Source organism: Metarhizium album, assembly GCF_000804445.1.
Source record: "Metarhizium album ARSEF 1941 chromosome Unknown scaffold_46, whole genome shotgun sequence".
NCBI classification, from domain to species: Eukaryota; Fungi; Ascomycota; class Sordariomycetes; order Hypocreales; family Clavicipitaceae; genus Metarhizium; species Metarhizium album.
This window is the reverse complement of record NW_024467620.1, coordinates 1-20,565: the sequence shown is the minus strand read 5'-3', so window position 1 is coordinate 20,565 and position 20,565 is coordinate 1. Positions and strand designations below refer to the sequence as shown.

General features: G+C 48.2%; 5 protein-coding genes across 5 annotated transcripts; 3 read left to right on the top strand and 2 right to left on the bottom strand.

Moving 5' to 3' along the window:
- Positions 1-521: 521 nt before the first annotated feature.
- Positions 522-1,357, top strand: MAM_08187 (putative effector 5; the record flags this gene model as incomplete). The annotated part of the gene is made up of 2 exons (XM_040826985.1): positions 522-592; positions 658-1,357. The coding sequence occupies 2 exons, from the start codon at positions 522-524 to the stop codon at positions 1,355-1,357; spliced, it is 771 nt and encodes a 256-aa protein (XP_040674998.1).
- Positions 1,358-2,177: 820 nt separating this feature from the next.
- On the bottom strand, positions 2,178-2,900 carry MAM_08186 (uncharacterized protein; the record flags this gene model as incomplete). The annotated part of the gene is made up of 1 exon (XM_040826984.1): positions 2,178-2,900. The coding sequence occupies one exon, from the start codon at positions 2,898-2,900 to the stop codon at positions 2,178-2,180; it is 723 nt and encodes a 240-aa protein (XP_040674997.1).
- Positions 2,901-5,852: 2,952 nt separating this feature from the next.
- MAM_08185 (alpha-ketoglutarate-dependent taurine dioxygenase) lies at positions 5,853-7,131 on the top strand (the record flags this gene model as incomplete). Its single annotated transcript, XM_040826983.1, has 3 exons — positions 5,853-6,002; positions 6,084-6,816; positions 6,878-7,131. 3 exons carry the CDS (start codon positions 5,853-5,855, stop codon positions 7,129-7,131), a joined length of 1,137 nt encoding a protein of 378 aa, XP_040674996.1.
- A 2,208-nt stretch (positions 7,132-9,339) lies between these two features.
- Positions 9,340-10,235, top strand: MAM_08184 (chitin binding protein; the record flags this gene model as incomplete). The annotated part of the gene is made up of 2 exons (XM_040826982.1): positions 9,340-9,591; positions 9,657-10,235. The coding sequence occupies 2 exons, from the start codon at positions 9,340-9,342 to the stop codon at positions 10,233-10,235; spliced, it is 831 nt and encodes a 276-aa protein (XP_040674995.1).
- Positions 10,236-10,629: 394 nt separating this feature from the next.
- MAM_08183 (Major facilitator superfamily domain, general substrate transporter) lies at positions 10,630-12,865 on the bottom strand (the record flags this gene model as incomplete). The annotated part of the gene is made up of 3 exons (XM_040826981.1): positions 10,630-11,676; positions 12,249-12,643; positions 12,730-12,865. The coding sequence occupies 3 exons, from the start codon at positions 12,863-12,865 to the stop codon at positions 10,630-10,632; spliced, it is 1,578 nt and encodes a 525-aa protein (XP_040674994.1).
- Positions 12,866-20,565: the final 7,700 nt, after the last annotated feature.

Genomic DNA, 20,565 nt, shown 5'->3' with positions numbered 1-20,565 from the left:
CCGTTTCTGTGAGCGCCCAGGACAAAAGAAGAACAATGTGTCAAGACAAAGCCGCCAAGACAACAGACTTCAATGAGTTGGGACAATGTGGAACAAACGCACCACCGTGAAGATAGGAACAAAGAAATTGGTTCGGTTCCGCAGCGGACAAGGAGCCGTAGGATTGCCATGCCAAGCTAACGCAAAAAGAGGACCTCAACGAGACGCGGACGGTTGTAGCAACTTGTTCTGTCATGGTGTTGAGTCGCTGTTCAGAGGGACTGGCAACAAAGGGACTCAAGACCTCGCCTAGCACAGATTATGAGGAGACCTAGGGCATTGTGTAAAATAACAAAGCCGAAATGGTTGATGTCGGGTCTCGAGATTCCATATATTCGTCCTGTTCCCGCAGTAATTGTCCGAACTTTGAGAGACCTGGTAGCTTCTACTCTCCTTCGGCTCCCATGTAATCATCTTCGCAAGTCCCTGTACATGTCATTCTCTTATTTTGCCGCGACGATCTCTATCATCTATTTTGTACCATGATACCCGTCACTTTCATTGCTGCCATTGCGGCATTTCCTTCCGTCGTCAACTCGGTCGCGACCGGTTTGTAAGCCTTTTTTGGCCCCTTGTATCGCGCTCTGCTGGACGGCGCCGGCTGACAAGGGCGAGTAGCAAATCGGCATTGGAAAGACGTGGCTTCGATTGTGGGAAGCCCGCAGACGGCCTCACTCAAGATGACTGCGAATACATGTCAAGCATTGGAATGGCCGGCCAAGGGGTGAACGCCAAGTCTCCCGCGCCCAATATAAATATCTGGATAGGCGATCAGGGGCCCAGCAAGCTCATCTTCACCAACGCAGGCAGCGAACCCGTCATAGTCATTGTGTGGGATTTCCCCAAAGGCGATTATCAGGCCAGCTTCATGAACGCACGGCGGCCTAAAGTCTCATTCTCGCTGCCAAAACACGGCGACAGCGTCAGTGTGTCCATGGGTAATGGCGTATCTGGCGGCTGGTCCGCTCTCGTCAACCGCAAAACTCGGCTTTCTGCAAACGGTCAAATCGACAATACTTGGGGCGAGTTTACGAGCGGAGAGCACGCAACGGTTGACATATCTCGTCTGATCAACATGTCGGGATCTCACATGGTTGCTCGCACCAAGGGAGGGTGCACAACCGGCATGGACAAATGTGTGTTTCTCTGCAAGGCCGGCAACACTTGCTGGGAGGCGGGCTCCTATATATTGGACAAGTGCGGACCAGGCAGCCAGCCCGGGGCCAATTACGGTGTTTTGAACGGAAACCCAGAAGGTGGTTGTCAGGGATGGGAAAATGGCGGCCATGTAAACGTTGAGCTGGGCAAACCGGCCTGAGTGCTTCGTATACATGCCATTGCTGAATAGGCGCAGTTTTTACATGGATCTAAGCACGAGACTCGTCTTTGTACACAGACTTGTGAGTGCCATAGACGAGAGTCTGCAAAATGCGACGTGAAATGGCGAATACACAAAAGGCTCTTGCCTCTCCAACCTGAGGCCGTCGGTAGCTCACAAACTACGGTCGCACAAGGTCATGCCCACACCTCACCCAGAGAGTTGAGACAGCCGATCGTCATTCGGATTTGCTCGCGGGCTGTGGATAGCTTGGCGCACGTGATAAGAATCTACGAGCCGAGACGAACGGGTTCGTCTTGGCGGTCACCATGCACAGGGTAGATGGGCTATGGCATGCGGAATTCTATGTCGCGTGTGATGACTGCGTAGTTTCAGCCGACAATGTACAATATGCTTTTTGCCAGATCAGCATCTACGCCGCTGTACGCATTGGCAAATTCTTTGATCCGACATTGCCAACGATGTCGCGATGTCAATGCAGCCCACCATGACGGCCGCTCTTGGGGAATTCTTCAAAGCGACTTGCGTGAGATTTTGCCGGAGTGTCGTAAAGGCTACCTGGTCTGGAGCTGCTTCCTGTACCTGCGGCTGCTAGAGCTCAAATTGTTGCTGCGTATGCCTGGGGCGGCAAAGTAGCTTCAGTCCTCGGAAATGAAATGGCCAATAAATAAAGATACTTGTGACGAGGCGTTACATTCCGTCAGAGTATTAACAATGAAACTGGATGCTACTCCTCTTCCCCCATGTCAACACGGACAAATGCTTCGTCACGACCGGCTTCGTCTCTGCGGTCCAAGCATTAAAACCCAACCTCAATCTCAAAACCACTAGGGACACCCTTCGAAGAAAAATTGACCTTTCCCTTACATTTCCCGTATTGGTGTATGTTTTTCATGGAACCTGTTCCAGCGCCGCACGTCTTGGACTGGGGTTGATACATGTCTGCCTTGAACTTGGGCAATTCTGCACAATTGGGGGCGCCGCCGCCGTTCCATGGGAAGTATTCCACGAAACCAGACTGGGAGGACTTGATACCGCCCGCGCCGCTCGGTAAGGTGTAGGTCCCGACGCGTGTCTGGTTTCCAGAGTCCGTGTCGACAATAGTCCCGGTCCAAGTGGTGCCTTTGACATTCTTAACGACCAAGTTGTAGGTGGTGTTGTAGTTGCCGACAACCTCGACGGCGCAGCTCACACCAACGCCACCATCGGCTCCGATGTGGCAGTTGGCATCGTTGGTAGTAGTACCTTGATGAAACATCGAAAATACAGCGTGTACAATGCTTTTCCCGCCCTGGTTGGGTCGGTTCTGAATGCCGCAATAGCCGCCGCCACTGATATTCAGGAAAGAGAACTGCTGGGCGACGTAAAATCCACTTTCGTGTGCGGCACCGTGCATGTTAAAAGGAAAGGTAATGTCTTTCAAACCGTCTCGGGGACTGCCAGAGAAAGACCATTTGTTCCCAACTAGGGCAAAGCCAAACTGGGGGACGAGTGTGGCAACGGCAAACAAGGAATGCTTCATTTCAGAATTACTGCGGAGAACCGACTATAATTTGGAACAGGATCGATCAAGGATTCTTCCTAAACGTAAACTGCAAATTTCCAAGTCAGGTTGGCCAGCCCGTCTCTTATATCATTGTTGTCATTATCTGGCTGTGCTGCCAGGGAGAAGACTTCGACCCATATTGTTCCAGAAGCCAGATGAAAGCATGAGCAAGGCCAACAGCTTGACGCCTCTGGGATACAACCAGTCTAGTCGCGTTTCAGATAACTAGTGCCCCCTCACTTCGTACAGAAGCGTAGCATTATGCAGTAACTCAAGGGACCTGTTGGTAGTTGTCCACTACACGACGCGACTAGAGACAGACTCTCAACATGAAGCTACTGCCTAGCTCAAAAAAAGACTTGCAAACTAATTTACGAGCAGGTATGATGACCTTCCTATCTTGTGATGACTGCTCCGTATGTGTGGGTCGCAGACGATCTCTAGTCCAGGCTATTAATGCCGCAACACATATTAGGCACCTCTCGTAAAGATTAGGGCCAATAGGAAGCCTGGCGGACCAGACAAGGCTAGAAACTACAATTCGTTATAGTGAGATTACAGGCTTCTCGATGATACAACGGGAACACCGCTCGCCTGCACCAGGCACTTTGTGTTTCATTTGCGGCCTGATCCTGGCTTGTTGCCGCTGATCTTGGCGAAATCAGTTAAATGCCTGCTGCTGTTCCCTATATTTCAACCACGGAGAACAGGCCATCATGGGACGAATTCCATGGTGCGGCGACAGTCGAGTGGGATGCATCCTGTCCGCTGGACAGCAAGTACGCGTCAGCTTCCCAATACCACTCACGAGTCACAGTGTACTCATAGAGGATGGTCGTGAGCGACGGCAGTCTACTCCTCTTCCGAATTGGACTTTGCCCCAGAATCAAAGCCTTGGAAAGTCTAAAAACTTGACTCCACTGCTATTGTATATTGATGTGTTTTCCGAGGCAGCAGAGGCACAGGAGGACATATCACATAAAACTTTACACAAAACTGTTACGAGACCTTATGTTATGCACAACAAGAATATCCATTGAGATATTTCAGACCTTTTATATTTGAAAAGAGTCGACATTACAGTCAATGAAGTGAACTCTAGCTATGTAAAGTGTTGTTGAAGCACTATTTTCTAACATATTGCGACGTTAAAGTCTGTAGTAGGCGATAAGGCTCTAACAATTGTAGTGACTTGCGGCTTGACTATAATTCAACGCTTGTCACACAAATAGCTCCTCCCAATCATCTGCGTCTATGTTTCCTACTGAATATTTGAGCAAAACATAGTTGTTGGGTTCGCCGCCTAAGTGGTTTCCCGGCTTAAGAGTTTGGTTTTCTAAGAGTTTCTTCACAAGCTTTCGCCCCTCATACGGGCAATCCTTTTCGAGCACTAGTTCTAAGCGTAAATAGTTAGTGCCACTCTTTAAAAAAGAGAGAGAACAAAAAGGGCTTCGCCGCTTAGTAAAGAAACACTAGACAAACGTACCATCCAGCTTTATCTCTATCGTCCCACCAATAAACGGTATATTATGGTGAGGAAAATATTGTAGATAAATTGTCAATTCGCCCTCAGGATTCTCACGAGGCAAAACCGCAACTATTTCGGAGCCGGCCGTGGGGAATTCCTCAGTGAAAAAATGACTTGACACGAGGCCCTCCCGGGGTTTGAACTTCAATCCTATGGGATATTGGGATACTCTGTCACCCAGCTTAAGCAAAAATTTGTACCCAGGATCGCAAATCAGCTCCACAGGGACATCGGTCGACGCTTGGGGAGCGCTTAGCGCGAGAGGCAGGGCAGCAGTGAGATAAACGAGGGAGTGCATTTTGTATGAGTGACGTAGTCTTTGTCAATAATACCGTCTGGCATGAGAAGATACTCTGTTGCTTTTATACTAGAGGAGCACTGTTACTGCTCTTTAGAGAAGAAATGCTTATGCTTGCAGCATTAAATGGCCTGATTGTAAATACAGAAGAACCCATTATGTGTAATCTCGTGGGGCGTAGTTAGATGCCGCTTCCACAAGTGCCCTGTACACTTGATTTCTGTGACACCATTGTCTACAATTTAAGCTCTAAAGATTTAGCTAGGAGGAGTCTATCGCGTGATCAGTTGTCAGGCTGTGACTTGTCAGGACATGGGTGCGAAGCTCCTAAATGGCTTGCTATTGGCACGACGGTTTGACAGTGCCTCACGCTAGGTTCGGAAACTTCCGAGGCTTTCTTCTGAACTGCCCCTCTATACTCGGTGTTTGCGCTTCTGGCCGTGCTAGTAGGAGAGCAAGATCTATTGGTCGTATTGCTACCCAGAGCGTCGCATCACCCAAGGATCCGCCTCGGCTGGAGCCATTCATATGATACGTGCCGCGCACGCTTGGGGCTCAATGCGTTGGTGCCTGAGCTGACGTGCCTTTGAACTACGTGGGGACAGGCAGTTTCTTATAAATAACGAGCTCAGCGCTTGCGCCGGAAATTCCAATGATGCGCCGCCCTCTCCCGATACCATGTCGAGCAACATTCCTAGTCGTGGTTAGGACAGCGTGACTCGGCATGACATGATTGAGACACGCTGACGTATGAGACGGGCTTATGGAGTACGGAGTACTTGACGAATAGGAACGAATTAGGTGTTGCCTGGTCGAAATTGCGTGATTGCAAGCCTGCGTGTCAAGGGGCGTTTGGCATTGCGGGTGGAGTGACGTGATCGGCACCATCATCGCGTCAACGCTGATTAAACTGCTCCGTGTCCACTAACAATTGTAGGTGATGACTAACATATAAGTTTGTTAGGCATTCGTGATGGGACATTGTTCTTCCAACCTAGGGCAGTCAAGTATATAATGAACCTGAGCCTCGCCTTCCATGCCGTGTGTGGACTTGGACAACGGACTTGAAAGAAGCAAGAAGTTGCATTGTGAAACCGCCAACATGGCACCTGCAGCAATCTCTACCACAGCTGCCCAGGAGGCTGAATCTCGCTCAACGTACAAGGTGAATTTGGGACAGTACAAAGAGATCGACGTCTATGGGGTGGATCGCGATGTCGAGACCGGGAAGAAGGGCGGTAATGGAGCCAAGGTATGGAAGCCTCTCTTAGCTACGGCATATGAAGCAGCCAGCCTTTTCCCTCCACGATATACTAACGGTATCACTTGACAGTACCCTCATTACCTCCCCACTTGGAACCGGGAGCAGAAATGGGGCCCCCTGGAGCCATTCGAGCACTACGAGCATGGCAACGACGCCGATACGTCATATCCCAACCTCCTTCCGGAGGGGTCCAAGGTCACACAACTCACACCAACAATTGGCTCAGAAGTCTATGGTATCCAACTATCTTCTCTGAGCAACGCCGGAAAAGACGAGCTGGCTCATTTTGTTGCCAAGCGCAAGGTTGTTGCCTTTAGAAATCAAAACTTTGCGGACCTGCCCATCCCAGACGCCCTTGAGTACGGCGAGTATTTTGGCCGCCACCACATCCATCCCACCTCTGGCGCCCCAGAGGGATACCCTGAGATTCACCTTGTACACCGTGGCGAAGGTGACAAGGGAGCCGCTCAGCTCTTTGAGTCCCGAACCAGCTCCGTGGCATGGCACTCTGACGTCTCGTACGAAAAGCAGCCGCCAGGCACCACTTTCCTCTACATCCTCAACAAGCCCGAGACTGGCGGCGATACACTATTTGTCGATGCCGTCCAGGGTTACAACCGTCTCAGTCCCCTCTTCCAGGAGCGCCTGCACGGCCTGCGAGCAACCCACTCAGGCATAGAGCAGGTAAATGCTGCTGCTTCGAGGAACAGCATCAAGCGACGAGAGCCCGTCGTTAACGACCACCCCATTGTGCGAACCCACCCTGCCACGGGTGAAAAGGCGCTCTATATCAACCCTCAGTGTAAGTCCGGGTCACCAAGCCGAGTGCTTCCCATTCAAAGACACCATCTGACGGTTATTAGTCACCCGGGAAATCCTAGGCCTAAAAAGGGAAGAATCAGATGCCATCCTCAAATTCCTATACGACCACCTGGCACATGGTGCGGACTTCCAAGCCCGAGTAAAGTGGGAAGAGGGCACCGTTGTTATTTGGGACAACAGAGTCACTCAGCACACCGCTCTTGTAGACTGGGAGGACGGTCAGCGACGTCACTTGGCTCGCATTACGCCCCAGGCTGAGGTACCATATGAGACCCCGTTTGAGGCGCGCAAGTAGGCCCTTGGGCTCACCTAAAGAGCGAGTCAATGAGAAATGGAAAGCCCATTTAATAGGTAGCCTATATTAATGGGTACACAATACAGCGACAGCTGGACAAAATACTGGTGTACGATGTCTGGCTTTGAATAGCAACGCGAGACTTGATCATTTGGATCAAAATAAACCAAGATGGCATGCGGCACCCCATAGTTACACGGATATGTAAGGCAAGCGCAGCCACCCAATGTCGCGCACAAAGCTTCAATAGCCGTAAGATTAAAAAATCAAAAGTATTTCAGCATCCTAGACAGCTGGATCAGAAACGGCCTTGATTAGAGGCCCACGAAGCTCTACTCAGAAGCCAGCAAAGAGCAAGTAATACTTCCTACTATAAAATATTAACGGCTGCTCGGCTTTCTCCGGCTAATTTATTTCTACTTTTTCATCTTTTATTTCGAGCCTTATCTCTAATTATAGAGGTTAAAGGAATTATGTAGTCTTAAAGGTCCTTAGTTCCTCTATCTAACAGACCTAACCCACGAGGGCTATATATACAAGGGTTTGCCTGCGTGTGTAACCTAAATAGGCAGCTAAGGGGGTAATGCCTCGTGCCTTTGTGCCTTTGTGCCTTTCTGTCCGAGCCCAATAGTGACCTATGAGGGCATCGTGATAGCTGCAACCTTTGTGCATTGCAGCTAGTCATGTGGTTAAGCCCTTCCGACCGATAATTCCGTGGAACAATAGAGCTGACGTTAGCTGTTGTCCGTAACTGTTTTTTTCACGCTCGAGTAAAAGATAGAATATAAGTATGACAAGTGTCGTCTTTCACCCAACTCCGGGGGCCCGGGGGGGAGGGGCGGCATGCCGGCGCGGGTCAATATAGACAGCCCTAAACAGGTCTGGTCTGGTCTTGTATTCGGCGCTCTGACAACTATATAACGCAATAAACGTTAGAGATAATTATTTATTAGGTGGAACGTTGCAGCAATTAAAGAAAAAGAGGTCTGTGAATAGCAGAAACCTGACCCAATTTATGCCGAATTACTCACATCCGTCCAACCAGAGCAAGGCGGGCAGCGTATAGAGTGTATTTAAACAAGTTTAGCCAGCGTGTTTGCTCGCATGTTTTTGAAGTCTAAAACTTGGGCTCGCCCCTTGCACATATTTCTCGTATTGCTACATGTCAGTACATCATCCAATACTTGCTGTCCGCTGAGCCCAGCGACTGTCACACGAAAAAAAGGGCGTGGCCACACCACACTATTTTGCTTCCTTATATCTTATGCGACAGCGACTTCCCAGCCCCACTGGTGACATCAAGGAGAACCGCTACCTAAGATGCAGAAAGTGGACGCAGGTGGCTTTGTGCTACTTAGCTTTCAAAGACTTTACTGTTATGCAGAACATTCTATTTTCGCTATCAAGGCAACGTCTGGCCCTTCATGACTAACTAATGCAAAAGACATGTCTCATTGTATTGGAGCTTTTTTATGTGTTACAAACTAACCGGGATTACACGAGCTACTATTATGTTGTATTACACACCGAATGCAATCTCTAATCAACTAGCTGTAGAGCTAATTATAGATAGTGGCATGTCTGATTACGCAAAGATGACATTATGCTAATGTTCGTGCCTTGTGGCTTCAAGTTGCTGACAATGTAAGTTATCGGGGTTAGGCATCGTGCTACACACCAGTGCCGCCAAGGGCATAAATTGACGCCGACAGCTTCAATCGAAATAAATGCGCTGCTCGTTCGGAGAGTTTTGAAGCCTTAGTTTTTAGCTAGGACGTGCACATTGCTACTCCCGGGATACACAGAATTAGCGATTTACTCCTTGTTGCGAAGCTCTCCAGGTACCGTTCCGACCATCCAACGACAGAAACAGCTGAAAAGAAAAGAGCAGTTCCGTACCTCCACTAGAGTACTTTGACATTTACCAAGTCTTGGGTACGGAATGAGGGCCTCGATACATACATTATTAGCGGTACAAGGCGCTATCGCTCTCAAATTCGGATCCTTCCGACATCAAGTCAATGACGGAAACCAAACAAGTGACAAACCTGTAAAAGCTGGTGATTTGTCGTCTAGACAAGACAGTCGATGCGGCCTAGGTCATGGGGAAAGGCCCTGTCCTGAGGGCTACTGTTGTTCCCAAGAAGGGTTAGTACCAGCTCAATCAGGTCTTGGAAATTTCTTGCATGAGGAATAACAATTTTATCCATGCCGAGCGTCAGATGGTGCGGCAAGGGCTATGAGTACTGCTCATCTCCTGCCTGCCAGGTCTACTTCTCCGACAGTTGCGATGGCAACATTCGCCCGGACGGTCCCGACACAAAGGATTTCGGGCGGCCAAAGTATGGCTCAGTTCCGTTTGGGCAAGCGATCTACCACTGCGAAAGATACGGCGTGATTGCGTTGTCGTACGATGATGGTCCATATCAGTACACTGCTGATCTCCTAGATTTGCTTAAGGTACGCTTCTACATCTCAGTCCATGCCGCACTACCTGCAAATGCCAATGCACACAAATTTCAAAGAAATACGAGGCCAAGGCTACATTTTTTGTTACCGGCCGAAATCTCGGCAAAGGTGCCATTAATGATCCTGCGTTACGCTGGCGCAACCTCCTTATGAGGATGATCGATGAAGGACACCAAATCGGCAGCCACTCTTGGTCCCATCAGCATCTCCCTGAGATCAGCGATGCGCAGCTTGATAACCAAATAATCTACAACGAAATAGCGCTTGCTGATATCTTTGGATACTTCCCTACTTATTTTCGTCCACCCTACTCTGCAAGTAATGACAAGGTCGACCAAAGGCTGGGCGAACTGGGATATCATGTCACGTACTTCAATCTTGACACCGAGGGCTACTTGCACGACTCTCCAGATGAAATTCAAGATTCCAAAAATATATGGGACGAGAGCGTCGAAGGAAAAGACCCTGGGGAGACGAAATGGCTGGACATTGAGCATGACATTGTGTATCAATCGGTGTATAATATGACCGAGTACATGCTCAAGTCGCTCTTTAGGAATGGATTCAAGCCTGCAACGGTGGGGGAATGCTTGAACGACCCCAAGGAGAATTGGTATCGGAGAGTGAATAATTGAAAAAAAAACTACTAACGAGTGTTCGACTCCTAGGTTGTTTTAGGATTATGCATGCATTTCTTAGCCTGCACTCTATATATTATATCAATTAGTTACTAGTTTATCTAAATGCTCTGCTTATAACATTTAGGGGTGGAAATTTGTAATTGCTTAACTGCTAGCAAAACTTCAAGCTAGCAGCGTAGAGCTAGGGAAATACTCGTACAGAATATAACTAACTAGTGCTTCTCTCCTAGTTTTTGACTTAAGCTAGTTGAGCAGTTGAGCAGCAAACAGTTTGTAGTTTAATAGGTAACGTAGTATTAGCTTAAATATGTTACTAGCTTACATTGTGGAAGTCAAGACATTGCATTTCGCAGCCGCCAGCCTGGATGGAGCTCCCCTTCGGTCACCTCTAAAACTTTTCCATGAAATTTCTCCTCACTGTCCAAAGCCTGGCCCGCTTGCCAAATATAAACATAGGTATCGTGGTAATCTGCAAGACGAGTTGCATTATTCCCAGCCACATAAATACCTCTTTTGGACCATCAGCGACTAACCAGTGAGAAACAAACAAGCTAAATACTAATCCATGAAAGATATTCTTAGCAAAGTTTAGCGTCACTAGTGCCTCGCCAGCATATTGTCGATAACTGTCCACACAAAAGGTAATTGATGTTGTTGAGCCTAGAGAGCAGCCAAACGAGAGGACTCCAAAGAAGATAGTCGGAACCATCCAATGATCTTTTTCCTCAGCTGACCACCCAAAGCCCATCAGGCCAATGCACGTAGCTAGTGTGATAGGTATTGCCATGACGAGGCGGAACTCGGGTTCGTACAGCCCGCCATTACGCGAGGACATGGCTCGGACAACTATATCGCTAACCCGGCCAGCTACAGCAGTGCCGAGAATGCCACCCACAAACGGAGCAATATAGACGAGGCCTGTCTGCAGGGAGGTAAAGTTATACGACGTTGGGTCACGGTAGATGATGGCCATAATCTCGGATACAACCATAAGCCAGCCGATAGAGCATGAATACACTGCTGCCGACCACAGCACGGATGGGTACGCGAAGAGGACAAAGGGGCGCACCATAACTTTGAGCCACTTGTCATTATTTAAGCGGCCGTGATATGGTCTGAGTTGTTTCGAGAAAGACTGGGCGGGCCTCTGGCGAAGCTCATGTGTGTATGCCTTGATGGACGGGGTGACACTGGTTGAGGTCTGACCACCTCGTTGCCCTTCCAGCTCTGTATTGAGAGTTTTGACGTAGTCGACTTCCTTCACTTTGCTCTGCTGATCTGTGTTATTGAATTGGCCGCTACAAGCTTTCCCCGCGATCTCAACTGGCGGTGTTTCGTTGGACGTAATGGCCGGCGTCATCTCTGACTGTTTGTTGTCGTCATCATTTTCTTGCCGGCTCTCCAAATTGATCGGTGCATGATCTTGGCCTGCAGCCTGTGATGGTGTTGGAATTGATATTGGAGGCTGCAGAGGGGAGATGGCTCTTCGAGATGAGAAACGTCGGAGAAAGCTTGGTCGCCTGGCCAGGCTTCTTGTTGGGGTCCGATCCCAAAAGGTCTCAGGGACAAACAAGATCAGGAGGAGGAAGCTGAAGCACGCAATAAAAGTCACAATACTATTCTTGGTCAGCTTCCAGTTGAAGAGTTGTTGGCGGACCCCAAGGCAAAAAAATCATTGATTTGCACTGACAAGAATATCCAACGCCATCCAAATCTTTCAATTATAGCAGCGCTTACGAGAGGGATTAGGTTTTTTCCCCCAAGAAGCAATAAGGTGTATATTCCGATACGGTAAGCTCGCTCGTGAAGGAAGAAAATTTCGGCAATTGTAGCTGATGGTAGGCACTCAATGGGGCTTAAGGACATGCCCTGAACGATACGAGCAACCACAAGTGACGGGAAAGACGGGGAAAGCCCTGACCAAATGCAAGTGCCTATGAAAATTACAGCACTTGCAAGATAAATAGGCCTTTTGCCGAAAAGAATCGCTGTTGGGGATATAAGTACCCCTCCGACGCCGAGACCTGCCATGTAGAGACCGACAACTAATGGGACAGTTTCCACACTAACGTGATAGTCGTGAGCAATATTAGTGAATCCGGCAGCCATGAACGATCCTATTCCACCTCCAATCATGCAGTAGAAGCCGAGCGACAACAAAGCGGAGTCTCGCCTCCATCCAGGCCAGTTAAGGGGATCATTTGCAGACTCATCTGGCTGGGGATCAAGGATTATAGTGCCATCCTGAGTCCTTTTCTTCTCTGGCAATGTCCGCTGGTTGATTGAGAGTCTATCAGAATCAACGGGAAATCCAGTTGGAATAGATGAGTGCGATGTGCGCGCGTGGAGGGTTTGTAGACCTAGAGGCTCGTTGCGGTCCGCAGCGAGCAGCAACACGGAACCTGAGCATCTGCGGTCAGCACGGAGACTTTTTGATCTGTATGCTTGTTCAGGCGTCTCTGCCGTCCATACTGAGTAAACAACCTACCTGGAACTTCTATAGTTTTCTTATCATTGAGAACCCCAAAACTCCATTTTGAGTGTGAGCACGTTCGCTTTTCTGGCGAGTCATTAGTCGTTGTGGTAGACTCGTAAGTGACCTGCCGAGTTGTAGGAGCAGCCATATTATCTTGCGAAAGGTCTTCAGCAGCTGGCTAAGATGCTCCAGGCCTTTACGGTTGTGTTTATAATATTCTGGCAAGGTACACCGCTGTAGATAACGTCCGAAAAACTGCATACGGTCCAGGCGCGGCAAGCAAAAAGCAAGAAGTGTTACGCATGTCTAGAAGAGAGATCAAAGATCACACAGTTGCAACAGAATGAGCTCCATCGGGAAGCTCGGCCATGTAGACGATGAAATCGACTCATTTAATCACTGTGAGAGCTGTGACAAGACTCAAGAGCCACGCGTATTAGTCTCATGAGGAACAGCACTACCCACATGAGATACAACCTTGCGCGTGATGTGACTGCACACTAGGCTCTAGAGCTGTACACAACTCTTAAAGACTAACATATGAAAGTAGGAGAAAAAGAAGTCTGGAATCTTTGAAGCTCGGGCCTAGTTCAGCCTCAAGTCGATGACACCTTGTTCTACGTCCAGCTAATCGCGGAAACTCTATCTTTGTGAGAAGCTATCCAAACACTGTGCTACCTGTGAAGTCAAATTTGCTCGCGTTCCCCAGAATGTGACGCAGCCATACAATAACTGTGGTGCAAGGATCACCCGTGTGATGGTGCAGTACGTTTTGCAGGCATACAGCTTTTTGATACTGCCGAACGTGAAAGGTTTCTCCACGAACTGATTAGACAATGCCCCATGCCTATTAGCCTAGATATATAATGTGTGAGCGTGATCAACGTTTGCGAGGCGCGTCCCAATTGTGTTTACTCAACTAATAAACCACGATTTTTTAGCTCTAATACAAGCAAGTATATAAACTACCAAACAGACAGATTCCTTTACTAAATATAATGAATCATGACATTTTAGACTGCATAGCGAATTATAGAGTGAGAATCAGACGAAACGTTCCACATTGATTTAGTTCCGCTTTTTCAGAAATCTCACATGCCGCCTCTGTAGTGTCTTCGTCTAGTACTGCTACTTTCTTGATGCTACTCCGCTACATTAGCGGCTGTATCTAGCTGCTTGATGATACTTTATTTTACAGACTAAGCAAGGCTGGCTAAGGTTCTTACTAGTTAAGACTAGACATGGGATTGCTTGATGCGTATATCTAGAAACTAATAATGCTCAAAGGGATAGAGAGGACTTCGTCGCAGTTTGGATAGAGGGGATGTGCCGTCGATCCGATTTTCCGCGACTCCGTGCCCGATTTGTGGGCTGGTACGGATTTTCAAGCACTGGAAGCGCTCGGTAGACTCCGGTTCGCCTTACCAGTGCCACGCCTACCTATCCCGATAGGGCAGTTGAGCTAACTACTCCTCTGGCAAGGTGGTCTGAGCTGCTCCGTACGATCTACCGATCCGTGCTCCTTGACGCGCATGTTAGCGAAACATTCCTACTTTTGTCTGACATTCTTACCCTTTTGCCAAATCAATTAACTTACACTCCCTCTACTTTCTTCTTACTTGCTGCGTAAACTCTACGACAATGGCCCCATTCAGTAGCCTCACTAGCCAACTCAAGCCCTCTGTTGCACGGAAATAGCGGTCAAGCTTCAACCACATGACTAATTGCAATGCACAAAATTCGCAGCTTCACGATGCCCTGATAGGCTATTTATAGGCTCCGGCATAAAGGCACGCGGCATCACCCTTGATGTCAAGTCGGGTTACACACGCAGGGACCTTCTTGTATATATAACCCTCGTTGGTCGGGTCCATCACATTGAAGAACTAAGGACCGTTGAGACTATACGATATTATTAGTGAATAGAAGTTCTTTGCTCTAAGCCTTGATCTATAAGACTAGCCCTTGTTACACCCTCCGGCTCGGCAAAGCGCAAGCGCGACACAAAACGCAAAAGTGATGGCTCCGACACCACAAAAAAAAAAAGACACCACTCGTTCCGCGAAGCGACCAAGTCGCAGACTGAGACAGCAAATACCGTGACTCCCAAGACCACCTCTGTAGGTCTCAGCAAAGACGCCAAGCAACTCTACACCGACAGCCTCGAGGCCCTTGACAAGCGAGTACATGAATGAGACGATGAGGGGCAACAGCTCGGTGATCACCACCTCCGACTACAACATGTCCGCGTGCAAGCACATAGCTGCTGTCAAGAAGTGTTACTAAGGACACCACGCCAGCCTTCAACTTGCTGCTCAGCATGGTTGAAGGCGTCCCATGATGACCCCGACACTACGTTGAAGATGTACAGCACATCATGTGACAATAGCATCCCAACTTTTAAATTGTTCGATGATGCACTTTTGCCGCTTATCAAGGCGCAAGAAAGGCCAGCCAGTCTGAGAGCTGGGCTGCTGGAAGTCCCGCGGCGGTAGAGAGAGGAGCAAGCAAATGTTTTGGTGTTCAAGAATGAGGGGCCAAACAAGCAGCAACGCAGCCAGGTGTTCTACCAGAAGCAGGTGTAGGAGAAGAAAGGCGACAGGAGGACACGGAGGGAGCAGACAAGTAAAATTAGTCAAGGTGGCGTTGAGTGATTTGGTCGAGGGATGAGATTACATTGCTGCTTATGGGGTAATCTAACACCTGCCGAGGTTCATAGCGAAGCTAGATGCGTGGTGAGAATGAGAGGAGAGTGAGTTAGTATGTGCCACTGTTAGATCCAGCGGTCTAAGGGCGTAGACAAGGTCTATCCTTGCGCGAGCGCCCCCAACAGCCCAAACTGCAAGAACACGCTGTATAGTCATTCGATTTCAGAGAGCAGAGTAAACAAATACTGTGACTACTATATCGCAGCGGGCAAGGCAAAGAATTAAGAGATAAATCACGGCCTCTACAACACGTCGTCGCCGATACGTTTCTTGTCGAACTATGCACTTCTGCCAATTGCCACCTATCCATCCCGAACAGTATGTCGATTATATTGCCTTTTCGGGGCGCACCTAGAGAGTGTCTTAGCACTAGACCATCGCAAGGTATGGCCTATGCCCTTGACAGGAACATTGTTCCTAAAGTGTCATTCTGGTTTGAGTTTTCTTCAGACACGGACATGTCTCAACCTCTCGACCAGAAGCTTTGCTGCTATGGAAAAAGAGATGACTGTCTACGATGCATTGCAAGTCCAACCACACCGTAACTTTGCCCAAAAACTTGGACCGGGCAGCACTAATTACTTGTTCATTGAAAGACTTGATCCTTTGGAAAAGGTGTGGTCGGCTGCGAGCCGTGAAGATTGACGCTGATGGGCTCTAGATTTACTTGATGCAACCAGCTAGCTCGAGAAGCTTAGCTTTGTCAATGGAGATCTCGCAGTACATAATCTAGGCGTTGACAGCGTCAATACGTTAAAGGTCTTCGACTTCGGATCAGATTCACGATCTGAATAATCAACCAATGTGATAATCGATTACTTCGATTTAGTAACGTGTTTGCATTTTATTCTTTCGGGTGTGGATCCTTTTGCAGGTGATTAGTCGTGTTCAGAAGCTATTCAGATACAAGATACGTTGAAGGCTAGTCGATGGACTATCGCAGAAGTCGCCGAGGTTATTGGGGACGTCATTCAGGACGGCTGGACTGGAAGGGCTGGGGTCAAATCTTTCAAGGATCTGTTTCACCAAGTCACCAGGATCTTAGGCGCTCCAAATCTGCCTCCAGACTTGAAGACTGGGGGAGAGTATCACCAACGTCTTCAGCTGGGCTGTCAGGATTGGTTGCGCAGTACACCAAAGAACCCGCTCTGAAAGAAGCTCGACGAGTACATTGCGGCGTGTAGAGACGTGGGAAATGAAAGAACCTTGGACGACTAGCAATGACTAGTAATGACTAACTGGGGGTAAAACTGTCGCAGTATATAGGGGACATTAAGTACACCAACTAATGTGGCGTGGCTACGCGCGTTTTTTGGTGTGACACAAACACTCACCGTGAAGGACACTAAGCAGGAAAATAGTCAGTGAGTCAGGAAACTAACTATTACAACTTTTTATGAATGTAATTTCTTAACAATAGGGGGCTAAATGTTTGTGTAGGAGGATATTTAGCGGACTACAGACATTTTGCAGGGCTTCGCCGAGGCTTGGGACCGAAGAGGATTCTTTAGGAAGAGTCTAAGTGGTGGCATTAGACACGCCTGGCGGCTGTAGTAATGCGAAGGCAAATCCAGGGCTAAGGCACCGTGAAGTCGTCTAGGCATACAGGCGCTGTTTGCTTCATTGCTATGCTTATATACTGGGGGCTAGATGGCGGAAGACACTACACTTAATTAAGGTCTGGGCCCTGATGTTAACAGTGGCCTAGGACTCAGCCTCAGCACCTGGAGCGACGGGAGGAGGAGGACATATGTGCTTAGGCAAAGAATAGGATGGTAGCTTAGGGTTAGAGGGCATTTGATAGAGGAAACGGACGATATCTAAAGCAGAAAAAACAGCTCAAATATCAAGAATGCTTAGAGAGAAAGGTTAGCTGTAGGTTTGTTGAACTAATATCTTGCCTAGCGCTTTGAAACAATTCGAAGGTATTATAGTGAGTGGACATTTTGATAGTGGCTGGGCGACCGTGTTGTTTCCCCGAGAAATGCTACAGGTCTTGTCATGGCTGCAGACGTCAGCTAAAAATACAACGGCACTAATTATAGGAGAATGTTGTCTATAGGGTAGGACACTTTGATTATTTTTTTTTTCTTTTAACAGACACTTTAGCTGCCAACTACTTGCTTTCTCTAGAGACTTAACATCACAGAATGGCGTTGCCCCTGCTATCTTTGTTCACTCACAATAGTTATAACGAGAAATAGCAATCACACAAAGTTTTTTAGGCTCAATCAATAAAGACGACCTTGTCTGCTATTTTGAGGGCACGTGAATGAAATTTGTTGTTCCAAGCCCTACAGTCGACCGGACAGTGTTATTCATCACTCGCACAACGTCATCGGACAACTATTCCCGAGTCGCTCCACTAAGCAAAGAAGTCCATGGGCGGGATGGGCCGCCTTGGTGATCATGTTAAGGTAGAAATAGGGAAAAAAAATTAGGGTTACTATCCTGCTTCGATGAGCTGGTTCCACCGCGGGACGTATCGACGAGTCACTGTTGTAGGTTTATCTACGCCAAAGTATTATCGGGCAAATTATGTGTGAGTGCACACAGCAGAGTAGCAACGTGAGCAGAGCCCTCAGCGGTAGTGTGTATCCGATGTAGCGACTGAAGGCGGCCACAGCAAGGATCGACGAAGAGTGAATCGCATTTAGTGTGACGCCGTACGAACTATATCTGACAGAATGGTACAAAGAGAACTAGGTGAGCTCTGGTAAATACTACATGCACTGTACTGAGTATGCTGACAGTATTGTAACAGAGCTCTAGGGACTAGTGGAGGCGAGAGCAAGTAGGCAATTCGAAGAGCTCCCTAGGAAGTCTTACCTAGAGACCTAGATATCGTACTCCTACGACCCTGTACTACAGACGGTGACCCTGGCCTCTAGTAGCAGTTTACAAGCGACTTATAGGTATGCCACTTATACTTGTTGATTTAGCTGCATCATCTGCAACGCCACTATTCGGGCTTTCGGAATATTGGCGGGAGTGAGAATTGCCTGCAAATGCTTCCATGGGACCGCAACATAGTTAGCTTTATTGCGAGCTGAGTGGCTGATATACCTGACGGCAAGATCCCCAAGGCGCTGTAGAGGAGGGCGTAGAAGATGATCCAAGCGATGCTGACACGTCGGCGATCCTAAATTTGCGGGTTACTATGACTGAATTAAACGTCTGGCATCTTGAATCCTGAGTAGGCTGGGCCCTGCACGTGATGCTGTGTTATGTTCAACGATGGCCCCGTAGCTACGTCACGTGGAGAAAGAAGTGCACCATCGCCGTTGCCCCGCGAACCACCTAGTCCCTCTGTGCCAATTTGCCTCTTTCTACGCATCGTTCATGGAGGTGTAGGATACCAACCGACATTAAGGCTTGCGTGCTGTGATTTGGGCAAAATCGAGCGACTTAGCGACATGAGAAAAAGGAGTGTTGATGAGTGGCTAGAGGATATCATCACGCCGGTCATTGACTGTTGTCAGCTGGATGTCCTGCTACACTCCGAACAGATGTCCAACAACAACCAAGGTGCCCACGCTCTAGAGGCCGGCGGTGACGATCTCGATGCGACACCGCGACGACCAGCAGCTAAAACTCGATCAACCACTTCTGAATTGTCACACCCAGCAGATTCTGGCGACTGCTTTTCAGTCGAACTCGAAACATCCGCCACTGCGTCCTCATTTCTTCCACCTGCTTCCGGAGCCCGAGCCACCGAACTCCCGTCGCGCCCGCTTATCCGAAGAACACTCTCTCCGACGAAACGGCCGCAAAATTCAAGACACGCTTCTTCCCCAACCAAAAGAGTCAAGACTACGGCAAGTCTCTTGGGCTTGGAACGCCCAGTGGACGTAAAAAAAGCGAGCGCAAATCAGCTTCCTATAGATATAAGACAGCTGTATGAAGATCTATTTGCGGTATCAAACAAAGAGGGCATTCTACCGCAAGCATTGAAGGACTCCCGTTACTTCGATGAAGAGACGCGGCCCTTTATGTGGGAATCGGACGAAGTCCCTTCAAGTCTGGGATCCGAGAATGCTGAGAAACTACACAAGAATATCAAGAAACTTGTTGCTAAGGCTATAGAGTCCGCTAACATGCGCCGCTCAGAGGCCGCCTTGAACACCATGGTCCACTTCCCATTTCTCGAACTTTTACTCGAAGACATTCCTTCTGTGGGCGTTGAGGTAGTTTCGTCGGCTCAAATTGCCAAGATATTCCGCCCTCCATGGAAGGAGACAACTTTCGACGATGAAACTATATCAACAATCTCCGGCGTCTCTAGTACTGAGACTGGGTGTGTAGCGCAGAGTTTCGTTCACAATATGGTCGATTACGCCTTGGTCCTCCACCCAGACAACGAACTATCAGCCCTTATCGATAAATTCCTAGATTCTCAACTGCCTGAGTGTGCGACTATAAATCAGACGATGTATGAACCGCTATGTCGACTGCCCGCTCCAATTTCAATAGAAACGAAGACCGCTACGGGAAATAGTGCGGCTGCCAATAGGCAGTTAGGCGTTTGGGTTGCAGGTTACCATCAGAGGCTGCAGAGTATCTTTGACCAGCGTTCTGGCGGGGCTGATATAGAATCTATTATAACCTTACCAGTCTCACAATGGTATGATGGATTATTTATGGTTTTATTCGCGACGGACACTGGATCCGGCATTGTAAGTTTACTGCCTTGTAGCTTTCTGTTGCGTTAATTCCAAAGGCTAACACAGTAGTTTATTAGGATATACTCGACGTTGACCTCAAACTTGGGGGATGCAATTCAATTCTTAGTGCTTACCAATTACGCAAGGCATTAATCTGCCTTGCAAGTTACATAAATGTCCAGTTCAAGTCATGGCTATATTCTCTGTTGAGAGTATACGCAGAATAATCGCACTACAACTAATAGAATAATAAGAAAAGAAACTATAATATCTGTAATAGACTTTAGCTTACAGCTTAAGCCTGTGCAAGGCACTATAGTAGTACTACAACCAGTCAAGGAATAACACAAATGCTGCTACTTATTTACCGCCAACGCAAACATATAGACTGCATGAGGCAGGAGTAAAAGATAAAATAGAAACAGCCTTTCCTAATGGGAATTGCTACACGGGCATGACACTTTGGCTACACGGGC